This window comes from Strix aluco, chromosome Z, assembly GCF_031877795.1.
Source record: "Strix aluco isolate bStrAlu1 chromosome Z, bStrAlu1.hap1, whole genome shotgun sequence".
In the NCBI taxonomy this organism is placed as follows: Eukaryota; Metazoa; Chordata; class Aves; order Strigiformes; family Strigidae; genus Strix; species Strix aluco.
In genome coordinates this window covers 9,354,645-9,377,404 of record NC_133971.1, presented here as the reverse complement: position 1 = coordinate 9,377,404, position 22,760 = coordinate 9,354,645, and the positions used below count along the sequence as shown (strand labels likewise).

The 22,760-nt window shown below is 40.9% G+C and overlaps 1 protein-coding gene across 1 annotated transcript in view; it reads left to right on the top strand.

Annotated features, from left to right (window-relative positions):
- LOC141918744 (ral guanine nucleotide dissociation stimulator-like 1) overlaps window positions 1–22,760 on the top strand; it is a 47,318-nt gene that overhangs the window by 6,226 nt on the left and 18,332 nt on the right. Inside the window, exons 4-6 of the mRNA XM_074813610.1 lie at window positions 10,392–10,597; window positions 18,479–18,556; window positions 22,266–22,450. Coding sequence (XP_074669711.1) covers window positions 10,392–10,597; window positions 18,479–18,556; window positions 22,266–22,450 — 469 coding nt within the window. The remainder of the gene's footprint in view (window positions 1–10,391; window positions 10,598–18,478; window positions 18,557–22,265; window positions 22,451–22,760) is intronic.

The window sequence follows — 22,760 nt, the reverse complement described above, 5'->3', positions numbered from 1 at the left end:
GGCTCCTTCTGACTCTTAAAAATCAATAAACTTCTGAGTGTCTATATATCCTAAAGCAGAGATAGACCATCGCATATTACAGAGCTATCTAGGATTTTATTTCCTCCTATATACGGTTTATGCCCCGCATAAAATCTTGCATGCGTTGAATCGTATTGAGTTTCTGTTCTGAGTTGAGTCAAGTGCAGAATGTCCTTCAGTTGTTTATAGTATTCATGTGGATAGAACTTATTAGATGAGGTTGGTAACGTTTCAAGGCTTTGTTGGTGTTGGGATGCAAATGACAAGTCAGTACACCCTTCAGGATTAAGTGTTGTCTTCAGTGCAAAAGAGATTAGTTAACTAAATGCTCCTGAGGTGCATTTGGAAGCTAGTTTAAATATTACATGCAAATACAACAAGTAAACGATGATGAAGATATGCCTACGCATCCTTTTGTCTGTTTGCTTGGTTTGTAGTAATCTCTGGCTCTACCTGCGGTGCATTTTGTATTTTTAGAGTAGAAACCCTTTAGGGCAGGGATGGTGCCTTAATGTTTTGACATGGCAGCCATTGTGCTGCTGTTGGAAATGTTTCATAAGTAACAATAATGTATTTCCTTTGGAAGTCAGATCTTACGCTTTTGCATTCCTCCCATTGAGTGCTTCAGACTGATTCTGGCTGTGCTTTCGGTCTGCTGGCTCCCTGTAGCATACAGAATGTGAATGAACTCTTGCACACTTATTAAATCATGAGACTTGCATTCTTTGTGCGAAAACAGTCATTTTGTTCAGAAAACATCAGGTGGTTATAAAGTTAGAACAGGACAGAGAAGAACAGAGCTATGCTGTTAACTCCCGATGGGTAATTAAACAACATGCACACACGCACACACAAAACCAAACCCCCAAAACCTCCCGAACCAAAACCAGACAGTAAACATGAACGACTTCTGTTTTATCTTACAGCCTGACATTTTTTTGCTCTTTCTTTCCCCCTTACTTTTAAGCTATACTTATTTTGCATTGTGACTCAATACTTCCACATAATTGTGTGTGTTTCGATTTGTGTCCATTGTCTGAGGATTTAAGTTCAGCTGCCACATAGCATTCTTAAACTGAAATATACAAATGTCTGCAGCGTGTTCAGTGCCAGCTCGTGCAACCCGTGCTGCTTTCTGCTGTGTCAAAAGAGGTGGGTTAGTGGCCAGGTGCTGTAGTTACAAGAATGCAGTAAGTTGTGTAGGTATGCAGTATGTTTATGCCATCTGCTTATACAGTTTGTCATACAAAATGCAGAATTTGACATAGAGAAGATACCTATAGAATCGGCACAAGGATGTTGCCATCACAGGTACAGTACATACAGACACACATGTAGTCATACATAGACACTCTTTATATGTGTGTGTGTATGTGTACAAGAGAAGAATCCGAAGAGATTCCGTATCGGGTCCCCTGTGATGTCTAGATAATATAGTAAAAATTAGTTTGGCCTGAACTAATGATTGCACTAATTCTTTTGGTCTCTTTCTGCTCTTAAATAGATGTTCAAGCTGGTAACTCTTAATATTAGGTAACATTAGCTTATTATTACTGTTTTTTCTAATCTGACCCCACCCTGGAGAGGTCTCTTAGTTTCAAAACACAGGGCAGTAAAAAGCATAGCCATTGAAATGAAGTTTATAATGCAGTTAGGTATGTATTCGTGCTGTGGCCGTAAAAATGGTTACTTACTGCTAACCTATTCTTTTAATAAAAGATTAAAGAAGCTTGGCAATAGAGATTGCTCACAGTAATTATTATGAAACATGTAACAGCATTTCCTGGATATTTTTTCTTTCACAAAAATACTTTATGTTTCAAGTTCAGTTTATTTTAAAATCTGAATTAGTCTTCTGCTAATTATTTTCTCCTCTGTCAGAATGTATTTAATCTCCCCGCACCTACCGTTTCGTTCTCCAGCTATTCACGCTATTAAAATCTCTCACTCTTGCCTTGTTGTTTACACTGAGTGCGGTAGCAGTTTACACTGGTTTCCTGAGTCAGTATAATTTTAATTTCTGTGTGCTGTTTGAGCAAGCTTTGCAGTGTGAAAGGAGAGCCAACAATACAATCAGGATGAATCAAACCAGTTTGGGTTATATAATGTGCATTCATGCTACTGTTATGCAACAGAACTATTACTTGTGGCATTCTAAAATACATTTTGAGTTCAACAGTGTTGCCTGCTGTCTCATACAGAATGTTCTTTGTTTCTAATGACTGAGCAGAAAGTGATGATGAGCTCCACAATTAAATTAAATTACATTCCTGGAAAGGGAAAAGTAGTGTGACTTTTCCCAGGTACTGGTGAAAAATGGTCCTTATGGTTCTGAATGGTCAAAATACAATTTGTTCATGTTGATCTATAATTTTCATAAAATGGTATGACTCTTGCATGTTAAATCTGTCTGACTGTGTTAGTGGTAATATCAATCATCCCTTCTCTTTGCTATACCTGGCACTTATTAGAAAATGACAGCATCTTTTAGTTTAGCATTTTTCATGAAAGAAGCATGGCAGATGACTTTACTGATGAGTGTTTCACAAACAAAATTTGTATAATAGCTTTCCTCTGATATTTCTTAGGATAGACATAGAGTAGTTGTCATCTTTAACATCCAGACATCTTATAAATATGAGCATAATTGAGAATTTTCAAGTTCTGTGTGGTGGTGATGTCACTGGGCTGATATAATAGCAGTATGAAGTGGCATCAAAATTCAGTTGTACTGGAAATACTCCTGTGATGTCTAGTCTTGTGTCAGAATAATCAAAGGTCATACAACGATAAAATAAGGAATTAGGGAGATGGGAGGGGATGCAACATTAAAATTGCAGTTATGCAGTAACTGTAGCATAAGCATTAAGGTGTATGAGATGAGTCTTGGGAAAGGGTTACATAGAAACACATGAAGGACAAGGTTTTCTATTTCAAGGTAGACTATAAGTTATTTATGAGCTTGGACGATGACTTTAGCAGCTGTATTTTTTTATATCTGGGAGGATATTGATGTGGGTGACATGGGGAGAAAGGTCCAATTTTGTAGGCCTTCAAAATCTAGATTAGTTTACAATAGGAGAAAGTATTCTGTGTAGAGGCCACAGTGTTCTTACATGTCACTGAATCAGGTAACCTGACTTTTTCTAGCTTATACAGTCTGCCTTGTTGTATAAAGTTCTTTACTATTTGCGTACAAAAGGAGTCCTGGAAGGACAAAAAGGGACTAATATGTGCTTTTATGTCAGTAATTTAGCTTAAGATGCCTAGCTTATTAGGGTGAGGACGGTTATTACCTGTACGTATTCGTGTTTGTTAGAAATGCTCTTAAAGTTGGGAAGTTGACATGGCCTTAGCCATTTATGCAACATTTTCAGAGTCTAGTTAGCTCTTCTGTAGGAGATTTACACACTGATAAGGGAATTCCATTGTCTGTATTCAACCTGGCTACTTACAATGCATATCAGCGTGTCATGTTATTTAACAAAAATATCACAATGATTTTTGACAGTATTCTTTATTCAAAGTATTTGTTCATACCTGGGTTTGTCCTACTCCTTGCTTGCTGTGCCCTTAGTTGTTGGCTCGTGACAGTATTCTGCAATCACCCGGTAACAATGCAAAAGCTAAAGCCATGTGAAGGTCTCTTCTGGTGAACACTCTGGTGTCTCAACCCTCTATTAAGATCTAGACTGACTGGTATTGCATGACACCAGCAGGTGACTCTTCCAAAGGTGGTAAAATGTGTGAGGTGGAACTGGGGAGAAGTTTTCATTTTGGTAAGAGATGGTTTGTTTTCAAGTTCCCAGTAGACCTTACAAAGAACTGAGCTGGGATCTGGCCTTTTGAGCCGAATATATGAATTTGTCATGTTTTCAGTTGCCATTTTTAGCTTCCCTCATCTGCTTGTTGCAACAAAACTGGGTTGGTTTGGTGGTCTTTTACATCTTTAGTGTAGAAATTAGACTGCTTAGTTTTATAGAGTACTTGTCCATCTACGGACTCTGAAGTACTCTACAGAGGAGGTTGGTGTTAACTTGCCCTTCCATAGCTGGGAAAACTGACGCACACATAGGTCTTGCATAAGGCTCTACCCAGGGCTAATGTTACCATGGTGTGAATTTTCAGAGTTCTGAGACTCTCTTGAGCCACCTTTGAGGGCCTCCCAGGAGGGGCTCTTCTTCCTGCAAAACTGTCAACTGAAGAGCCAAACTCCCAACCATCTGTAGTTAACAGATGTTCTGCTTTGTGCAGGTAAAATTTTTGAAATTAGTTAAAATCTCTAAGCAGAGCAAATAGTTGCACTTCTTGCAAAGGTTGACCGGTAGTTCTGGCTAAACTTAGTGGTGGCCAAATGCATATTTGGCTGCATAATCTGATTTGTCTAATGTTTTATAGATATGGATGATGTTAACTTCCAGAGTGGTGAAGAGTAGAAACATCCTGCTTGATTATGCTGTGTTTTCAGATAATCATAATTAAGGCTTGCATTCTGTATGTAAATACAGTATTTCCTCTTCTGTGAGCTTGAACCTCTAAGTATTCCTCCTATGGAAGGTGCAGTATACCAGTCGTTGTAATCTATAGTCAGGATTACGGAAAGCTGTTTCAGAGTCAAGTGAAGTTTTTGAGTTGTCTGCCACCTTTTTGTACTATTTTTCCCGGCTCAACTCCTCTTCCTTTCTCCTTTTGGTTCCTAATAAGTAACTCAGCCTGGAAACTATAAGCAGGCTTTGGCACCCAAATTTCCAGGCCAGACTGGAAGCAGTGAGAATATGGGGAGGTAGGAAGAGAAGTTAAGATAAGGGTTGTTAGCAGAAACAGTAATTATCATATATCATAAATTTGCATAACTTCAGAAGGCGTGAGAACGCATAGCTCAGCACCATGGTATGCATGTTGTTTCTTATTTTCCCCAGAGTGGCTTTAAGTAGCTGCAAGGTGCCTGAGTGAAAGGGTTCTGAGCAACAGCATTTGTGTAAGAAGCTTTTTTTCTTTTTTTTTTTTTTTAACCTCTAAATCTGACCCACATCTTTTGTTACTGTTTGCCAGCTCTTCAGACAGATACCAGCCAGGCTGTGAGCTCTAAGGATACAAGAAAACGAGAATGCTTTTTGTATAATGATCATGGAATTAATTGGTCCTGGAAACTCTGGGCTGCTGCCAAGAAAGGTTATTTATGTGTTAAGAAAGCAAAGGAAAAGGGTGGAGCTTTGGAAATCCAGGAATACCCCTAGCTGTTGGATCGTAGGAAAGAGCTCATAAAGTTATTTTGGCTTCTGAGATTGGTGCAGTCAACATGCAGAATTGTGATTTTCAGCAGCATCCAACATGAGGAAATGGGAGTTAGCGAGGTGGAGGAGCTCTGCAGAGAGCTCCATTGTCTTTTTATTTCCAAGTGCACTGTACGATACAAACAGACGCTCTTGCAAAGGCAAGCATCTGCGCTGCCTGAAGTCTGCAGGCTGCAAGAGATCCTACCTCTGATCACCCAAATCCTGCATTTCAAGCCACGGTTTCCTAGACTGGAAATTCTGCTTCCAATCCAGAGTCTTATCTCATGCAAGCTGTTTTCCAGGCTGACAGTTCTGCAGAGTGGAGGGCAAGGACAGAGAGGAGAGTGGTGGGATGCAGGGCTCTTAAATACTGCCAGCATTGCAGAACCCATTGCAAGTGGAAGCATGGATGTGTACACCCAAATGACACTTGAAATAGTTGTGACTAATTTGATAATCTCAGTCCTGTCACTGCTTTTTCTAATGTGCACTGTTAATGTGGTATTGTTAGTGCAAAATTACCACTTTTTCATTTTTTTTTGTGGTTTGTTTTTTTTTTTTCTTGCTCATGTGCTGTGGACAGGGGGAGTCAGCACAATGTGTGCAAGCTTGAGTCAGTTCAGCATGATTGTCAGCTGCTGTGGATTTTAGCTGTCAATATACACAGGAGGCAATCTTGCTTTCTTTTAAGGGGAGCAGGCTCAATTATAAAGTTCATTAAGATCTTTGTTGGAAGGAAACTGTCAAATAAGTTAATATCTTTGCAGTTATTTAAAAAGAGAGTAGGAGGCTTACGTAGCATCTTGAAGACATTAAGTTTGGTGGTTTTGCCAAAGAATCCAGTTGTTCTTCAAACTTCTCTGTTTCAGCTGTCTTGCTACTTTAAGTGATGTATGACTGCATGTTTAATGAAGGATACCTTAGCTTTTTCTTCTCTCAGGCTGGTGTTACGGATGCTTGTATTTCTGCAGTTTTTGAAGCTTAATCTTTTCATGATTTGATGATTATTCCCCCCCCCCCCCCCCCCAGTCAAAGATGAGTGTAGATATTAAAGGCTTGTGCTGGAGAGCCTGTGTGTAAGAATGCAATATCCACAAAATAAAGGCAAAAGCATCTTACTCCTGTGTTCACAAGGTTAAAGCTGATTCAGGCAAACAGTGAAATGAAACACTCTTGATTAGAGTGCCCTATTTTTAGTTAACTTATAAGTTACTGCACTTCAGACATCTCAGGCAGTTTTATTCCAGCATAAAGTGTCTGTCCAGTAAGTTAATAAAAAAAAAGGTAGAGTGGAAAACTCCCCATCTGGAAAAGCTATAGGTTTCAAGAAAAGTCAAAAGCATTTAAAAATCCATCAGAATCGGTTAAAATGGAGTCTGAGACACTAGCTAGGTGCTCTTGAAAATAATTTTGCAGAATTTCTAAATAAAGCAAGTCTTTAGTGAAGTGGTGATGTTTTAAATGACTAAGCCTGAAGAATATTTGATATCTCATTTACTTATTGTTCATCCCAGTTGTTTTCTTCTGGTATTTTTTTCCAGCCTGCCTAATGAAAAACAATTATACTGATTTCATTCCACAGTTCTCGCTTTCAGAATCTCAACAGATAATATTTGCGCTGGAAAAAAACTGCAGACCAGTGGTTTTTTGGGTAAAAGCGATTGCTTCCAGTGCTATTTCTGAAATAATGACTACAATTCTGTATGTCGTTATTTATGTAACAGCCTATTTTCGTACTGTTCAGAATTTGAATTATTTTTTTACGTTGAGTGTCTACTCCCTCTTGCTAGGGTGTATCATTAATTTAGGAGATGGTGGAGTTTATAATTGATTGATAATCCCATTGAAGGTTAACAGGTAGCATTTGTACCTTTGGCCCATGAGTCTGTGGGATCTAGATCTGTATTTTAGCTGTCAAACTGAGTGAAATACCTGGCAACTTTGGGGCATGTGGAGGTTTTGCTTTATTTTCCTGTCACTGGTAGGCAAAATGGCAAGAGATCAGCGTATCTTGGCCCGTTCTTGCAGAGAAGGACTGATAGGAAATGGAGACTGTGGTATCGAAGGTTGCACATGGTGTCTCAGCAGATTCATAAAGGAGTGTTGCTTTGACACAGCCAGTAACAAGCTGTGCTGGTAACGAGGTGCTTGTAACTGAGGTCCTGCTTACTCAAGCGCTGTATTGGTGGCTGTAGCAGAGAGAAGAGGTCTGTTGGATATTCTGCCGATACTCGTATCTTTTCCTCATCCTGCAGTTGTGCACGTGGCTGTCTTGCACTTTCACAATGCCTTGGTGAGTCAGTGAGATTGTGTGTGGGTTCAGGAGCCAGCCTGCGTGGGGCAAGGTCAGGACCTTAATTGTAACCAGCTTGGAACCGAATTACAGCTCCTTCATCACCAGGGCATCTGCAGCCGGTTTTGCAGTCGGTTTGTGTTTGAAGGAACTTTTTAGCCTGAATGTTTTTAGTCTGCATGGATTGTTTCAACAAGAAGTGTATATGCGGGTAATGTTTTGTGCTGTATAGCAGTAAGACGATCACCTTAAAAGAGAGTGGGCCCCTCTGAAGGTACAGCATTGCAGAGGATTAGTAAGGATGTTAGAATTACACTAGATCAGTACCTGCACAACCTCAAAAAATAAGGACTTGCAAGAATATACCTCAGTTCAGTCTTTCTACATTTGCTTTTGAAAGATGCTGTCTACCTGGTAGGAAGCTATGTGCTCATCAGTTACATTTGCAGATTGTCAAGGCCATAATCCATTGCCTGAAAAAATCAAAGTAAGACTGTTGAAAAACCATAAAATAAGTCAGACTATAAAATGCCGTATTTCTTTACTTTTAGCCTTGTAGAGGACCAAGAAAATCTTACTGAAGCCCCCAGATGTTAGGGTCTAGCATCTTTGTTAGACAGCTGGACACATTGCTGGAGGAGATGAACAGAAGGAGCCGGAGAGCCCTTTTTGTCTTTTTGATGCACAAAACAGTGCAAAAGTTCTGGTGGCTGTAATTGGTACCACGTAACAGTGATCACCACGTGCTGCTGTCAGAACTTGTGAACAGCTTTAGGAACATCTTTTAATAGCAGTAGATACAGTATTCCTCTGATCAGACAAAGCAAAAGCAAACATGAAAACTCTTTGCCTTTGGGTAGCCTGGTTATGTCAGTGAAGAGACTGAGCAGTTTCCTGTTAGCATGCTCACTCAGCCCACAATGTCTTATTCTGAAAGTCTGTTATTGAGCGGGTCTGCCAAGTCCTTTCTCCTTTTAAACTTACAGGCAGCATTGCTAAAATAATACAAACACAGACAATCCCTAAAAGTCTCTTAAAATGTTTTCTAGCAGTTTAATGTTTTGCTGACAAACTCAGTTTTAGATTTTCAGTGTTTGGTGGGGTTTTTTTGTTTTGCTTTGGTTTTTGGTGTGGGGTTTTTTTTGTTTGTTTTTGTTTTTGTGTTGGGTTTTTTTTTTTAACATTCTCCCAAAATTATAATCTTGGGGAAGTTGCAGTGTTGCAATTAGCAGAAAAATTTGTGCATGTATCAGACTTGGAAGCAGATTCTGCCCTTGTTTGGTACACATTCACATTAGTGAATGAGATGTTTTTACACACACTGAGTAGAATATGGCCATAAATCAATACATCATGGGTTGGACAATCTGCTGGATAGAAAATTAATAGTTAAATACAGTGGTGCAGACGTTCTTCCCTGTTTGAAAGTGGTTGTATTGTGTAACTAGTTATTTTCAAAAGTATATTTTAATTGTAAGATGAAAAGTCAGCAAGAAAATTAAGTATTTTTTCTTCTCCTGAGCAAGTTTTGCTTAGGGAAAATTTGAATGGAGGAGATATATAGCACTAGTAACAGTATTCTTATAGTGTTTCTGTAATGGTGATGTCATATATAATTCTATATATACCTTTAAGTCAGGTATATAACAAATTATACACCTTTAAAACAGCCGTAAGATCCATGGAACAAAATTTTGCAAGTTCTTCTGGTGTAATTTCACTCATTCCCTGTGGGGCTGCTTTGGGGTAACGGTGGGCTTTGGTGCAGTAGTACTGTGCATTGCCTTCTCTGTTTATAAAAGGCATTAATGGGTTCATGACACAAGCCCAAGTTACCAGTCTGTTTGAACAGATGTAAACCCACGGTGCTTCCAGAAATTGTCTTACAGCGTGCACCCAAGCTTGTGTTCCCTGCGTCAGCCTGCGTGTTTCTGCAGCCGTGGGGTGCGCTTGTGTGGGTTAAACCTTCTGTTTGGTTGCTCTTGTTGATGGTTTTTATTTATAATCCCATTTTAAAGTTTTTATCACACATGCTTAACAAGTAAGTATTTAAAGTAGTCCCAAAAATAATTTTCCGAACCGTCCTCTAAATAATGGCAGAATTTAAGGGAATGTTTCTAGTTATTTCAGACTTAAACCAGTCTGTAAGCATTAAAACCAAATGCTGTTTAAAAAACACACACACCCCCAACACCAAACCCTAAATCTGTTGACAAATATTGTGCCAAACGAAAACCGTAAGAGAAAATTGAAATGTTAGAATGGCAAGTTTGCAAGATGACGTTGACATCCTCCTTGCAAAAGTATCATGGAATGTTTCACATCCAATGTGTTCATGACCTTGGGTTCTGTGTGGCAACCCAAAGTTGGTATTTTCGGAAAGGGAATCGCAAGTGCTGATGCTAAAGTTGTGGTCAGTTTTCATGTTTATTCAGAAGTTAATGGGGCACTGAGTTATCACTATTGTTCCTTCCAGTAATATTATTATTTGTGGGATAATGGATTTTCTTTTAGATACTAATATATGATGGGATCATAAGATAACTTAATAGCAGTCGGACTATAAAATATTTTGTGGAGCGTGTCAGAGAAGTATCTGAAAGATAAACTTACTGAAAACCTCCGTTATTTGGTACAGCATTTGGTGTTCAGATAGCCAAAATTGACAAAATCATTTAGTAAGTAAAGGTGGAGTATTCATGTGAAAAGATGGAATTTAATCTGTGTTTCATTGTGAAAGCTGTGTCAGGGATCTGGCTTCTGTCTGATTTTTGTGATTTGTTTTTGTTTCAACTTTGTAGGCTGAAGGGGACGAGTTACCTCCTGAACATACTGTCAGCCAGTATGAAACACAGAAGATAAGGTCAATAAAAGCTGGCACTGTGGAAAAACTTGTGGAGACCCTTGTCACAGCTTTTGGGGACAACGATTTCACATATATCAGTATCTTTCTATCAACGTACCGTGCCTTTACTTCTGCTAAGGAAGTACTGGAGCTTCTTGAGAGGTAAGAGCCAGTATGTAATGGAAACTGAGCCATCATTTACGTGATAGGGGGATGTGGTCAGCAATTTCTTCCATTACTTTTAGTGGACATGGACTTAATAACCCAATGGACAGATGTCAAGAGTACTGCAAAATTCAGAATTTCAGCATAAACATAAAATATGTAAATACATGCTGCCCACATCCCAGCTGTCATTAAAGCATAGTCATCAGGCAGTAAAAGTGTGCCAGTCTGACTGCTAGGGAGCCAAACACAAGCAAATGAATATAGCTTCCCTCCACCCACCCCCCACAAAAAAAAAGAATGCACGGGCTGCAAAGTCATACCTAGAATAGATTACTATGTTTTTCGGGATACTGATATTTTCGGACCTTACTCTCCTGTTTGGGGGCTGCTGATTTGAGACAGGGATTGTACAAAGATAAGAAAGAATTCACTATCCCCTTCTAGTACTTCACATGAGCATGCAGTCATAAGTTTTTGCAGACAGCACAAGAACTGGATAATGTTACAAGAATAGCTTATGGTAAGACTGTTAAATCACATCTGCTATGTCTGTATAAATGCTTAGAACCCACAACATTAGTTTTCTCACCCTAAACTCTAATTGAGACATGACTGGGTCAGAGATGATCTTATTTTGGGAGGACTGTATTTATTGCGTTTTCAAAATCAAGTGATGTACAGAAACAGTTATTCTGGCATATAGTAATTAGAACAGAGGAGTAGCATAAGAACTCCTAGCTTTTAATTTTGGCTCTCCCACCAGGTAGATAAGGAACAAGGCATGGATAAGCTATCTGTGCTTTTCTTTTGTATCTGGAAAGGAGTATAATACTGCTTGCTTTGTAGGGATGTTGTTATGTGGCTCAATTAATAATGATGTTGAAATGCCTAACTGCCAGTCCTGCTGTGATTGTAGTAATAGCTGTGGTTGCTCAAGTGCAGTAACTTCACAGCCAGGTAAGAAGTCAGACGAGGAAAGAGCAGCCACCCTGGGGAGCAGACTGTACAGTTAGATTTACTACTGTGAGGTCACCACTTCCTTCCCCTCTCACAAATCTGAGGAGTGTAGTGCTTAAGAATCCATAGATGTTTCTCTTGGCTTTTCGAATATCATGGATAATCTAGAATTTTATGGCTTGGGACAAAACACAGATGAAATTTAAGCTCTAAAAGTTAGCATGATTTACATGCAGCTGCGGAGTGTGGACTTGTGAAGAAAAGCAGATGTTATAAGGAAAAATAAAAGAAATGAATAGTAATAAGAGAAATGGATAGTAATTTAATTTAACCAGCTTAGTTTTCATTGGTGTAGCATAAGTAGCAAAGAGAGTGCATTTTTGCAACTTTCTTGGTAGTGATACTTGTTAATAGTAACAGTACAGAGACTAAAGTAGGTGTCAGTGCATAATCTGTGTTTTATGAGTACTTGTATTTTGTTTTCCAGTGAAGTAAAAAAGTAATGAAAAGGGCGCTCTTAAAAAAGCAATAAGATTTTGGCATTGGTTGTCAATTTTAGTTTCATGTGAAGAGCTTGAACCCTGTTTCTTATTCCTGGTGATAGAGCAGGATCGTAGAGTAAGGGAACAATCATGAATGGCAGTGCTGAGCTCTTGTTTGGCTCTTGTTTGGTCCAAGGGAGAACAGTGACGTGGTCAGATCAAAAAAGGCCCTTTCATCTTTTTCCAGGTGAGCAGCCCCTTGACATAGAGTAGGAGAAAACAGCATCTCCATCTCCCAGTTGTAGGATGCGCTTTTTTGTAGGAAAGTACACATTGACAAACTTGCTTCAAAATTTCTGTGTGTGGAAGCTGGGTTGCCCCCAGTGTATTCAGTTTATGTTGGATTTGCTTTGGATACACCCCTCACTGTGAGTGCTGCAGAACTGTCTGATGTATGCAAACACAAATTCAGATTAGACAAAGAGAGTCCGGGACTCTGGAAAAGTGTCCTTGGAAATCTGGATGTATTGTAGTCTAAGTGTGGGGGGATACCTGTTGGTCAGTTGATGTGGTCTGCAGAGTATCCTGTCCAAGCAGTGCAAGCATTAACTAAATTTGGGACATGAAACATTTATTCCATCCAAAAAAGGTGAGATGCTTTTCCCTGAGTGACAGAGGCAAATAAAGAGGCAGATGCTGTACTTAAGAGAAACTGAAGTGTTAGGGCGGGGAAAAAAAAGAACTTTATATAGGTGTGAATAATTCAGAATAATGCGTGCTTTTGTTAAATCAGTTCACATTGCGGTGAGGTGTTGTGAAATCTTCTGGGCAAAACCTTTTTCCTTGCTTGGACCTTACTCTGTTAAAATAAGCTGTGATCTGCCCTGTGAACATGTGAGGCCCTGCAGCCATCGGTAGCTCCAAAGAGCCTTTTCTGGGCTGCACACTCTAATCTTCATTTCCTGCATGGCTGTGGAGGAGTTGGTAGTTTTCTCTCTCGTGGTGTGGCAGGATGGACCAAAGGGACACGGGTGTTGCTTACACTGCCTTTACTCCTCTTCACGTGACGTCGGGAAGCAGGAGGAAGTCCTGCCAAAGCCAAACACCCATGGCTGTGGTCATGTCACAGCAGGAATCGCACGTTTCACGGCGCTAGTCCTTGCTTTGTTTTTGACTCCCACAGCCCGGGCTGGTATTGTCGTCACAGCAATGCCCAAACCAGCGGGGCAGAGAGGAACAGGCCTAAAGGTGGTTTCTGCCCTATCATCTAGTGCAGTGAGTGGACTTACAGAAAGTGTCGAACGAGGCATGTGTAAAGGTTTAAATTGTTAATGTACAATTCAGAATATTTTAAGACCGATGTAGTTCCCTGTGGTTCAGTCGGAAGATACTCAGCGGATTTTGAGTGCTATGCTACTTATTGGAACGGACTTTAAATTGGGACCTTTGATAACTTGTGTCTTCAGTAAAATCAGAGATATGCTATTTGCTCTCTGAGTAACTTTTAACACTTCTTGGAGATTGTGAATAAATCTGTTCTTCCCCCCCTCCCCCGACTTCAAATTAAGCTTTTGCTTTTTTTTAAAATTGAGACTGGAGCCCTATTCATTCTTGTGGTGGTTTAGCCCCTGCCAGGGTCTGAGACCACGCGGCCGCTGCCCCTCCCCCACAAAGGGAGTGAAATACAAAGCCCCGGGGCTGAGATAAGGAGACGTTTAATACAGCAGTGCAACAGCAACACAACAAACAACAACAATAACAATAACAGTAACAGTGATAACAGTGAACAGAGCAAGGTATCTACCAATACAGCAGTGAGAGGACCGGTTGTACAAAACCACACGCTCCGCGCTCTCGCGCCAGGATGTGACGTCCGCATGGTATCTGAATAACCCGGCTAGAGCTTCCCCCCTGCTGCTGGGGAAATATAACCCTATCCTGGCTAAACCAGGACAATTCTTTTGGCTGGATTCAGCCTATAAAGGTTTTCTTTTAACACAGAGTAAATGTCAAACTAAACAAAATCTTGGGCATAAGCTGGTATGTTGAAAAGTGAGGGGGATGACTTGTATTCTCAAAGCTATGTAAGAGTGATTGGACATCCGTATCCCTTTAGTATTCATGGAGGTTTGGCGTCTAAACGCAGCAGACAGCTTTGAAAACCTGCCAAGTCTTTAACACTGTATGTTCTGATATTTTCTCTTTGTTTGGTAGAAGTGGGTAATGAGATTTAAAAGAAAAAATCTTGTTGGCATTTTGATGTGAAAACACTTGATGGAAGTTCTTGGAGAGAGGAAGAAGAGACCAGCTCCTTCTGCCCCTGGGTGTGAGATACAGCATGGTGCCTCCTTGGAGATCCTTCGGTATCCCCAGTGTCGCTGGGTGCACGCTGGAATTAACCGCTCACAAGCGTGATGGAAGCCAAAGATGTTTATCTGTCCCTATGAGAGCAGAAGCAGGCCGATTTCCTCTCTTACATATTTTATTTTGCCCTGGTAATCACATTCCTTGCAATGGCACTTAAAAGTGGGGCCGTGCTGTGCTCAGAACAGTTACATGTAAAGTAGCAACCGGTCCCTATCTCGAGGAGTACAGAGAAGGGAATTGATACTGTTGGATGGGAGAGCTAGAGCTGGATAATGACTAAATAGCAAAGTTAGTTTTACATTTTCAGTTCATGCCTTTTGCTGGAGAATGGCTTGATAGGGGGTAAATGGACAGGAAAATGAAGGTAGAGAGGGGACATTGAAGGAATGGGTCCTTTGGCAGCAGAGCCACGTGTCCTGGGACAGCAGCTTTATATGGCATCTGGCTCACTGTTGTTGCTGTAGCATCTATTCTTTCCTCAGTTGTTTTCCTCTATACCAGGTGGTTTGTCTACATAACCACAGAAGCAATTTCATTTCCATGATTCTGTGTGTGTATAATTCAGAACACCTTATGGTTCTTGCTGAGTATCTGTGCTGCCAAGTTGCTTGTTTCAATGCTTACAAGCCTTATTTAGGGCTTTGTTTGGGGCTTTTGCAGAGAACCACCTTTCCTTATTATTTCCGAGTTATTCAGAGTATTTTCCTCCCTCTTCTTCCCTTCCGTTCTTAACAGAGATGCAGGGGTGCATTTTCTACTCTATTTTTCAGTATTTAAATATTCAGTACTACCCATTGCGTTCTGGTCTCTTTTGCTTAGTCAGACCCTTTGAGTGGAGTTTATAACTTCCCAAACGCCAAGCAAGGCTGAAAAGTTCTGTGGGCTACAGGATCCTTTTGTTTCTCATGTCTCTTTTTGTATGCAAAGCATTCATACAAGGCTGGGTAGTGAATGGCTCTTTGTCCAGGAGCTGGTGAGAACAGAGCAGTGGAAGTCTGCAGCAATGCTGTTCTTTACATCAGATGTATCATTAACTCCTCCTAACCTGTATTTAATGACCTGTTGTTCATGCAGAGGTTTACATCCGGCAATATAACGAAGTGTTATATACTTACCCAATTTTGTACAGAAAATTTGCCTGCTCTTTATTACTGTTATGCATTTATGTTATAAGGATCAGCGTGTATCTCTCTAGTGGGATTTAAATGCAAATGCCTAATGTTCTTCAAATACATATTTTATATTTCATACAATACTAGGACAATGACACTGAGTCATCTCAACAAATTTTGCTCTAAGAATTAATGGCAAGTTTTGAAAAATGAATATAAAACTGTAATTGTTATTCAAAAACTGAAGCTTTCTTTGCAGATTTCTCCCAGCAGGGGAAAAAAATGTCTTTTGTCTATTGGCTAAGAAGTACTTGAGTCATCTTACCTAGCAGATGGCAGTGGAGAGTGAAATCACTAGCAACAGGACAGGGGCAGCCATCATAGCATGTAATGTACGTCCTGTCAGCAGCATGTCCCGATTCTGTCCTGGGCAATCTCCACTGAGGAGGCGTCAGCATAGTTCTCTAAATATCCCTCTTTTGCTCTTTTTGTATCTTCTAGGTAAAATGATATGTTACCCAGTGTTATCATATTTAGAAGTGCCAGACAATCTACAGGTCTGCAAGAGCAAATGTTGAAACCAATAGAATTAAATCTAGTAAAATTAGGCTGAACTTTACACTTCAGCTTAGCAAAGGGTTGGAAGCATTGTTCTTAAGGCTCTTCTCATGTATTCCATCCTTGCAGTAAAGCAGTGGGAAGTATCTCCAATAGTTAATTGCATTCACTTTGAATTGCAAACGCTAGTAATGAGCGTTTAGGGTATGACTGAGAGCTGAGAGAGGCCAGGTAGGATCAAGTGGTGAATTTGGGCATAGCTGAGAGTTGGAAAGAAGGTATCTACTCAGATTTACAGCTTCGGTAGTGCTGATCCCAATAAAAAAGAAGTACAGACAGGGTGTGAAATTCCTTGGGAGAATATAGGAGAAAGCACAGAGGCCATTGATGCACCAAAAAAATTTCAGAAGATTGACAGCCATTCTTGTACCAAGCAGTGGTGGTTCCTCTGTGAATGCTCCTGTTGTGATTCACTGTGACCACCGAGGGATCGAGGTGTTGTTCAGCATGTTTGGAAGTGGATTCTTACCCCACTGTCAGTTTAGCTAAGCATATTTTTCTTTAGATGTTTGGATTAACTCTGTGAAACGGCAACGGCAAAATGGGTTATCCTGTATGTACCTCTAAGGACCCTTTCTGTTAAGTCCTTAAAATCTACTCTCGTACTTCTGCTGTCTTATAGGACTAGAAGGACTGTTTCAGAATAACTGAGAATGTGGGCCCTTTAAAACATAAGTTTGCAAGTTCTTATGCATGAGCTATGACTTTTTTTTTTTTTTTCTGAACAGATAAAATGCTGAGATTTCTTAAGTCTTCACCACTGATGTGGGAACTTGGGTTGAACGAGAGACAATGTATTGGTCAGACTAAGCTACTGGGGTCAAGCAGTCATATTTGTCACAGATATGTGGTAACAACTGAAGCAAATAATTTTTTGTTATGTCTACCTGCAGTTTAGTTGGAGATGCAAGATCTGGTTTTAAATGAGCTGTTTCAGAGTGGTCTTAGCGCAGTATTCTCAAGGCTAAGTAAGCCCAAGCTGACCTCATCATGACTGTGGCTGTGCTGCTCCTATCAGAGGGATTACTTGTTTGCCTTCATTAGTTTGGGTTTACTTTGCAGTGCAGTGGAATGTATGCAAACCGTTGATCTCGCTCTGCCTCAGCTTCCCCACCCACAGTGGAATTGTCCGGCATTAAGCCCTTGTCATAAGATTGTTGAAATTTAAGTTCTTTTTTTTAAAGTATTGTGGAGTTCTGAGATTTTGAGCCATCGTAGGGTAGAATATCAGTATGAGGGTGATAGATGGCGGTGCAAAAACCTTTTATTTATAATCTAGCAGATCTGGTGCGAGCAAGCTTGAATTCAGTTACACTAGTTGACTTTCTGTACAGATCTGGGATTCTTGCATATGAAGCCTTGGACTGATACTTCAGCGGAGCATAAAACTACCACCTCTTATTTTTGTCCTTTGAAACATCTTGGATGAATTTGTTACAGTTCTGACATGAACCTCCTGGACACAAACTGACAGCCTGCTCCATGTTCTCTGTCTGATGTTACCAGGATGTTGTAGCACAAACACTTAAAGATGCACTTATTCTCCTAACTATTCAGATTAAATTCAGGTGCCTGACACAATTAGTTGAGCACAGAATGTGTAAAATCAGCTTGCCTTATTCTGGACTGTGAGTAATTGTCCGCCTTCATTAAAGCTGGCTGGAAGGAACCATGAAATTCTTTATGGAGCTGTATATCTGAGGCAGTGGGCACTCCCATTGAAAGTGAAGTGCATAATCCTGCCTTCAAGGCACATGCGCTGCCTGTGTAGGTAAGAGATTTTGCTTTGCACTTTTGGAGTTGTGCCCATGGTTTCCTCTTTCCCAGTGGTAATTTTCACAGTGCCGTGGGCCATTGCCACTCGTGACAACTGTGTCAGTAGTTTTGGCACAAGTGGGCACTTGCCACCTAGAAAACTTTGTGTGAAATCACTCTTGGAGTTAGAAGAAGTGACAAATACTAGAGAAACAGAAGCTGTGTTGGAGAAAGTGGTTGTGTTACAGCCTCATTGCACACTGGAATATTGCTCCGGGAAAGGATGGAGTGCAAACAGGCAGAAAGGGTCTTGGAGCTGTGAGCAAAGAACTGTTGATTCCTCCTGTGTGCAGGCTGCTTCATATAAATTAACAAATTAGGTTGGAAGATACCGTCTGTCTCTTTAGGATTTTTTTCCTCCTAAGTGAAATAATCTTCAAGCCCCTTAATTTCACCCAAGTGTTAGATTCTGTATTTGTAGTTTGAGCTTTTTAGTTGTTTATGAGAACTGTATATGACTTATGCTATTTAGGATTTGCTTTTATTCAGCAGGGGTTCCTCTAAACACCCATCTCATTTTTCAGGCACGGAAACCTGGAGACCCCAAGCTGTGAAGAAGATGGAAGCCAGAATTGCTCCGAATCCAAAACAGTACTCAGGACGTAAGTGTGGTTTTGCACTGTTATTTTGCACAACAAGCCCCAGTCAGGATTCGGTACTGGGGGAGGATGTGGGCAGCATAGATGTTGTTTCCTTTGAAATTTCACAGGTCTGCTTGCTTAAACAGGCTTGTGTAAAGGCCAGCTCTCAACTGTCTGGTAACATATCCAATCATATAACCCAGAGATCTTTCTGTCAGGGAAATTGTCTCAGAATTAAACATGAGATGAACACATCTAGGCCAACAGTTTGCTGATTAAACACGGGAGGAGTGTTTGTTTCCCCTGCTTTATCTATAGTGGTAAATGATTATTGCTTATGACTGATTTCATTCTGCATAGCAACAGTGTCTGCAGACCAAAGCTGAGGTTGTTTCAGGCAATGTGTGTATGCATGTATCTTTGCCATTAGTGCCCCTATGATTTACAGTGTTGCTTTTAAGAGTGAGATTTAAATTCTGAAGTCATCCCATTTGCAAGAAAATAGCAAAGCTGTTTTGAAGTGCAGTTAAAGGGGGAAAAAGTGGTTAGGTTATCCTCCTAGCATCATGTGAAAGTGCATTTTATCTTTAGACATCGGGTGTAAAATGTGCCTTAGGTCATCAGGATTTGTTCTTTGACATCCACATTCCTTGCGCCTTGGGCTGTGGAGCTGAGCTGGCGCTGTTAGCTTCGCGGTGGTGGTCGTGGAGCACTGGCTGTTGTGTGACACCTGTCCTGACTGAGAAAAATAGTCCTGAAGCTCCAGATAAAAAGTTTGGCCACCACTGACCTAAACTATGAAGGCTGTGCTTGTTGCTTGTATGGTGGAAGCTTGTCTGAGCAGAGTTGTGAAAATTCGGTCCAAAATGGGTTTCAGATGTGAAGAGAGTCTTCCAAGCTACACAATCTGTGTTTCATGTTTGCAATGAAACCTGAAATCCAGAACATGTTTGCATGTTAATTTTTGGTTGTAAATACTTTTTGTACAACTGTAATTCCAGACTTTCTCCTGAGAGCAAGCCTAACCAAACAGTATTACTGACGGATTTTCAAATACTCTAATTAGAAATTCTAAGTTGCCACAATATCAGGGAAAGAAACAGAAGAAGCAAGAGACTAGAGTGGATAGGACTTCTAAAGTGATATCTATATGGGATTGAAAGTTAATTGAGTTTTGAGGAAAAACCAATACAGCTAAGATGAGACAAGGAGAGTGGAAGAAACTATCTTTACTCTTTCTTAACTATTGGTTTATTTTGAATGCCACTGAGCAGCTGAGTTAACCACATATTACTGTGGTTTCCCTACTTGCAGAACAAACGTGCCAGTATTTGTTTGCCACTCTGATATGGAATTTTGTGGGTTGGCTTTTGGGTTCCTCGTTGTCTACGTGTGAAATCTATGTTCATATTTGAACTCCTCTCATGATCTCATAAATTGAGGAAGGAGAGGTCCTCCTGGTATGCTTGTCCATGTGCAGCTCTTAACACGATAGACTTGAGCCACTCTATCTGTCTTTTTGAGGATTTGAACTGCCTGATTGTCAGGAGCACAGAGCACAGATGTTCTTTGAGCTGACACATCAGTGTGTCTGACTGGATACTCGTGGTTAGAGGTTTTTACTGAGAGCGTGGCCCTTCTCTTCATGGAATATCATTGGGAGTATGGGATACTGTTCTTGCACGAGGGTCTTGTGAAATGGGGTTGTTGGAACAGGTATCGGGGAAGGTTTCTGTAGGTGTGAAAAATACGGTCATTGGAGGGCTGAGCTCTCACAGCTAACTACACATCACGGCCCTAAGCATTTGTAGAAGTGAATAGGACCTGCTGCAAACCGGGGCTGTTGTCACTTGGTCATCTCAGCTGTTTTTCTGGTGGCAGTGGAGCTCATGAGATCTGCTTCTCTATAAACCTGTTTCTTCTCTCCTAAACATCTTCCCCGCTTTCCACGACAGCAATACCTGTAAGTCACCTCTCGTGCCTGCAGCAGCATTTACGGCTACTGGCTGGAAGAGCTTTGAAATACAGGGATGGTTTCAGTGTCACAGGGGAAATCGTCAGGACTTCCTTTTCTCAGGAAGTTTAGAGGTTTATTGTGCCTTTTATTCTGGAACAAGGGGCTTTTTCCCTTCCACTTTATGTCCTACTCTGTCACAGTAGGTGATTAAGAGACTGTGGCCGTGGCCAGTGTGTCATGTTATGTGACTGCACACAAAAGTCCTTTTCCCTAATCTCTCTGTCAGCTCAGGTGAACAAAATTCTCTTTAAAAAGTTTTTTGACATGCTCTTTTCCCAGCCTGTAATATGTGCTGTGGCCAGTGCTCATAGTGCACCAAAATATACATGCTGATTTACCGGCACATTGCTATGAAGAACCAAAGATCTCACAGAAAATGCAGCAGGGAAAAAAAAAAAAAAGTTGATTGTTACTTTTTTTTATCCAGGCTTGAAGTTTCTTAAAACTTGAAGAAATTTGGTTATTTTTGCAGACTTTGTCCAGTTTTTTTCACACTCAGTTGAAATTTGTCAACAACATTGTGAGTTATTTCTGGAAAACCATGTTACGCATTTCATCCTGAGATTAGCAAGGCCAATCTGTCTTCTGGGTTCAGCTATCTTGGCGCTTCAAGCTTGATACTGGGCACTGGCAGCACAGTGCTGCCCATGCTGCACGTGTCACGATTAGGGTTTTATCTTCACAGATGAGGCAATCTCACTGTGTGTGTTCACAGGGGTTAGGTTCAGGCTTAGACTGCTTTTTCACAGAACCCAAGGTTTCATTTAGTCTTTCTACTAAGACAGCAGATCATGAGTAGTACGGTGTGGAGGACGACACAGCTTCAGTTTGGTCCCTAGACCTGGCACCAGCAATTGATGGGAGGAAGGGCAGCAAAGGAAGCGTTTGATTTAGCGCTTCCACGGGGAAGCTGCTGCCCTGAATGTGTCCAGAGGAGGGCAACCAAGGTGGTGGCAGGGCTGGAGGCATGTCCTGTGAGGAGCGGCTGAAGACTTTGGGCTTGTCTGGTTTGGAGAAAAGGAGGCTGAGGGGCGACCTCATGGCTCTCTGCAGCTTCCTGAGGAGGGGACGTGGAGAGGGAGGTGCTGAGCTCTTCTCCCTGTGATCCAGGGACAGGACGCGTGGGAATGGTTCAAGGCTGTGCCAGGGGAGGTTCAGGCTGGGCATTAGGAAGCATTTCTTTACTGAGAGGGTGGTCAGACCCTGGAACAGGCTTCCCAGAGAGGTGGTCGATGCCCCAAGGCTGTCAGTGTTTGAGAGGAATTTGGACAATGCCCTTAACAACATGCTGTAACTTTTGGTCAGCCCTGAAGTGGTCAGGCAGTCGGACTAGATGATCGTTGTAGGTCCCTTCCAACTGAAATAATCTGTTCTATTCTATCATTATTTGATGTCCTGAATTTAATAGAAGAGTCTCAGTATAGCATAAGTGGACTTGATTCTTTATTAGTTTTCATTTGGGGACTATAATGGGATCCACTTGGAGGAGGGCAAATCAGGAGCAGCTTCACTGAAGTCCCTGGCAAAATCTGAGTGACATCTTAATAAGATTCCATGCATAAAAATTAAATTCCTTGCTCAAAAAAGTCTTCATACTGCCTTCACGTGGGGTATGAATGTCTGTGTTTTTATTATTGTATTAGATACCGATACATGCGATTGCATCAATACATGCTGTTTACAACCCATGTGTTCTTGTGTATTTGCTCTTAGTGCAGTAACATCAATCTTGCAAGCCTGGCTTGATCAGTGCCCAGAGGATTTCAGAGAGCCACCTGACTACCTGTGCTTGATCAAGTTGCTGGATTACCTGAAAAGGAATATACCTGACTCTGACCTGGAGAAGAGGGCGCAGAACCTCTTGGAGGAGTTCCAGAGCCAAGAAGTTGAAAATGACAGTAAGTTACCTTTCCCTTCTGCCTTCCTGTTCTCCCGGACTGTATGGTGACACAGGGATTTGTGTGGAGTACATTAACTTGTATGCTAATTGATTGTATCGTGAGGCTCACCAGTGACTTTTTTCTGGTTTCTTTTTTTAAAAAAAATATCTCTGTGAGGCTGCAGGTTCTGTGCGGGATGAAATAGTCCTATAGTGTAGGTGCCTATGCCTGTTTATTGTGGGGTGGATTGGGAAATCCAGCACTTCTCTAATAATTAGCCAAAACTTTGAGATTGCTGCAACAATTAAGTCGTTAATTATCAGCGCAC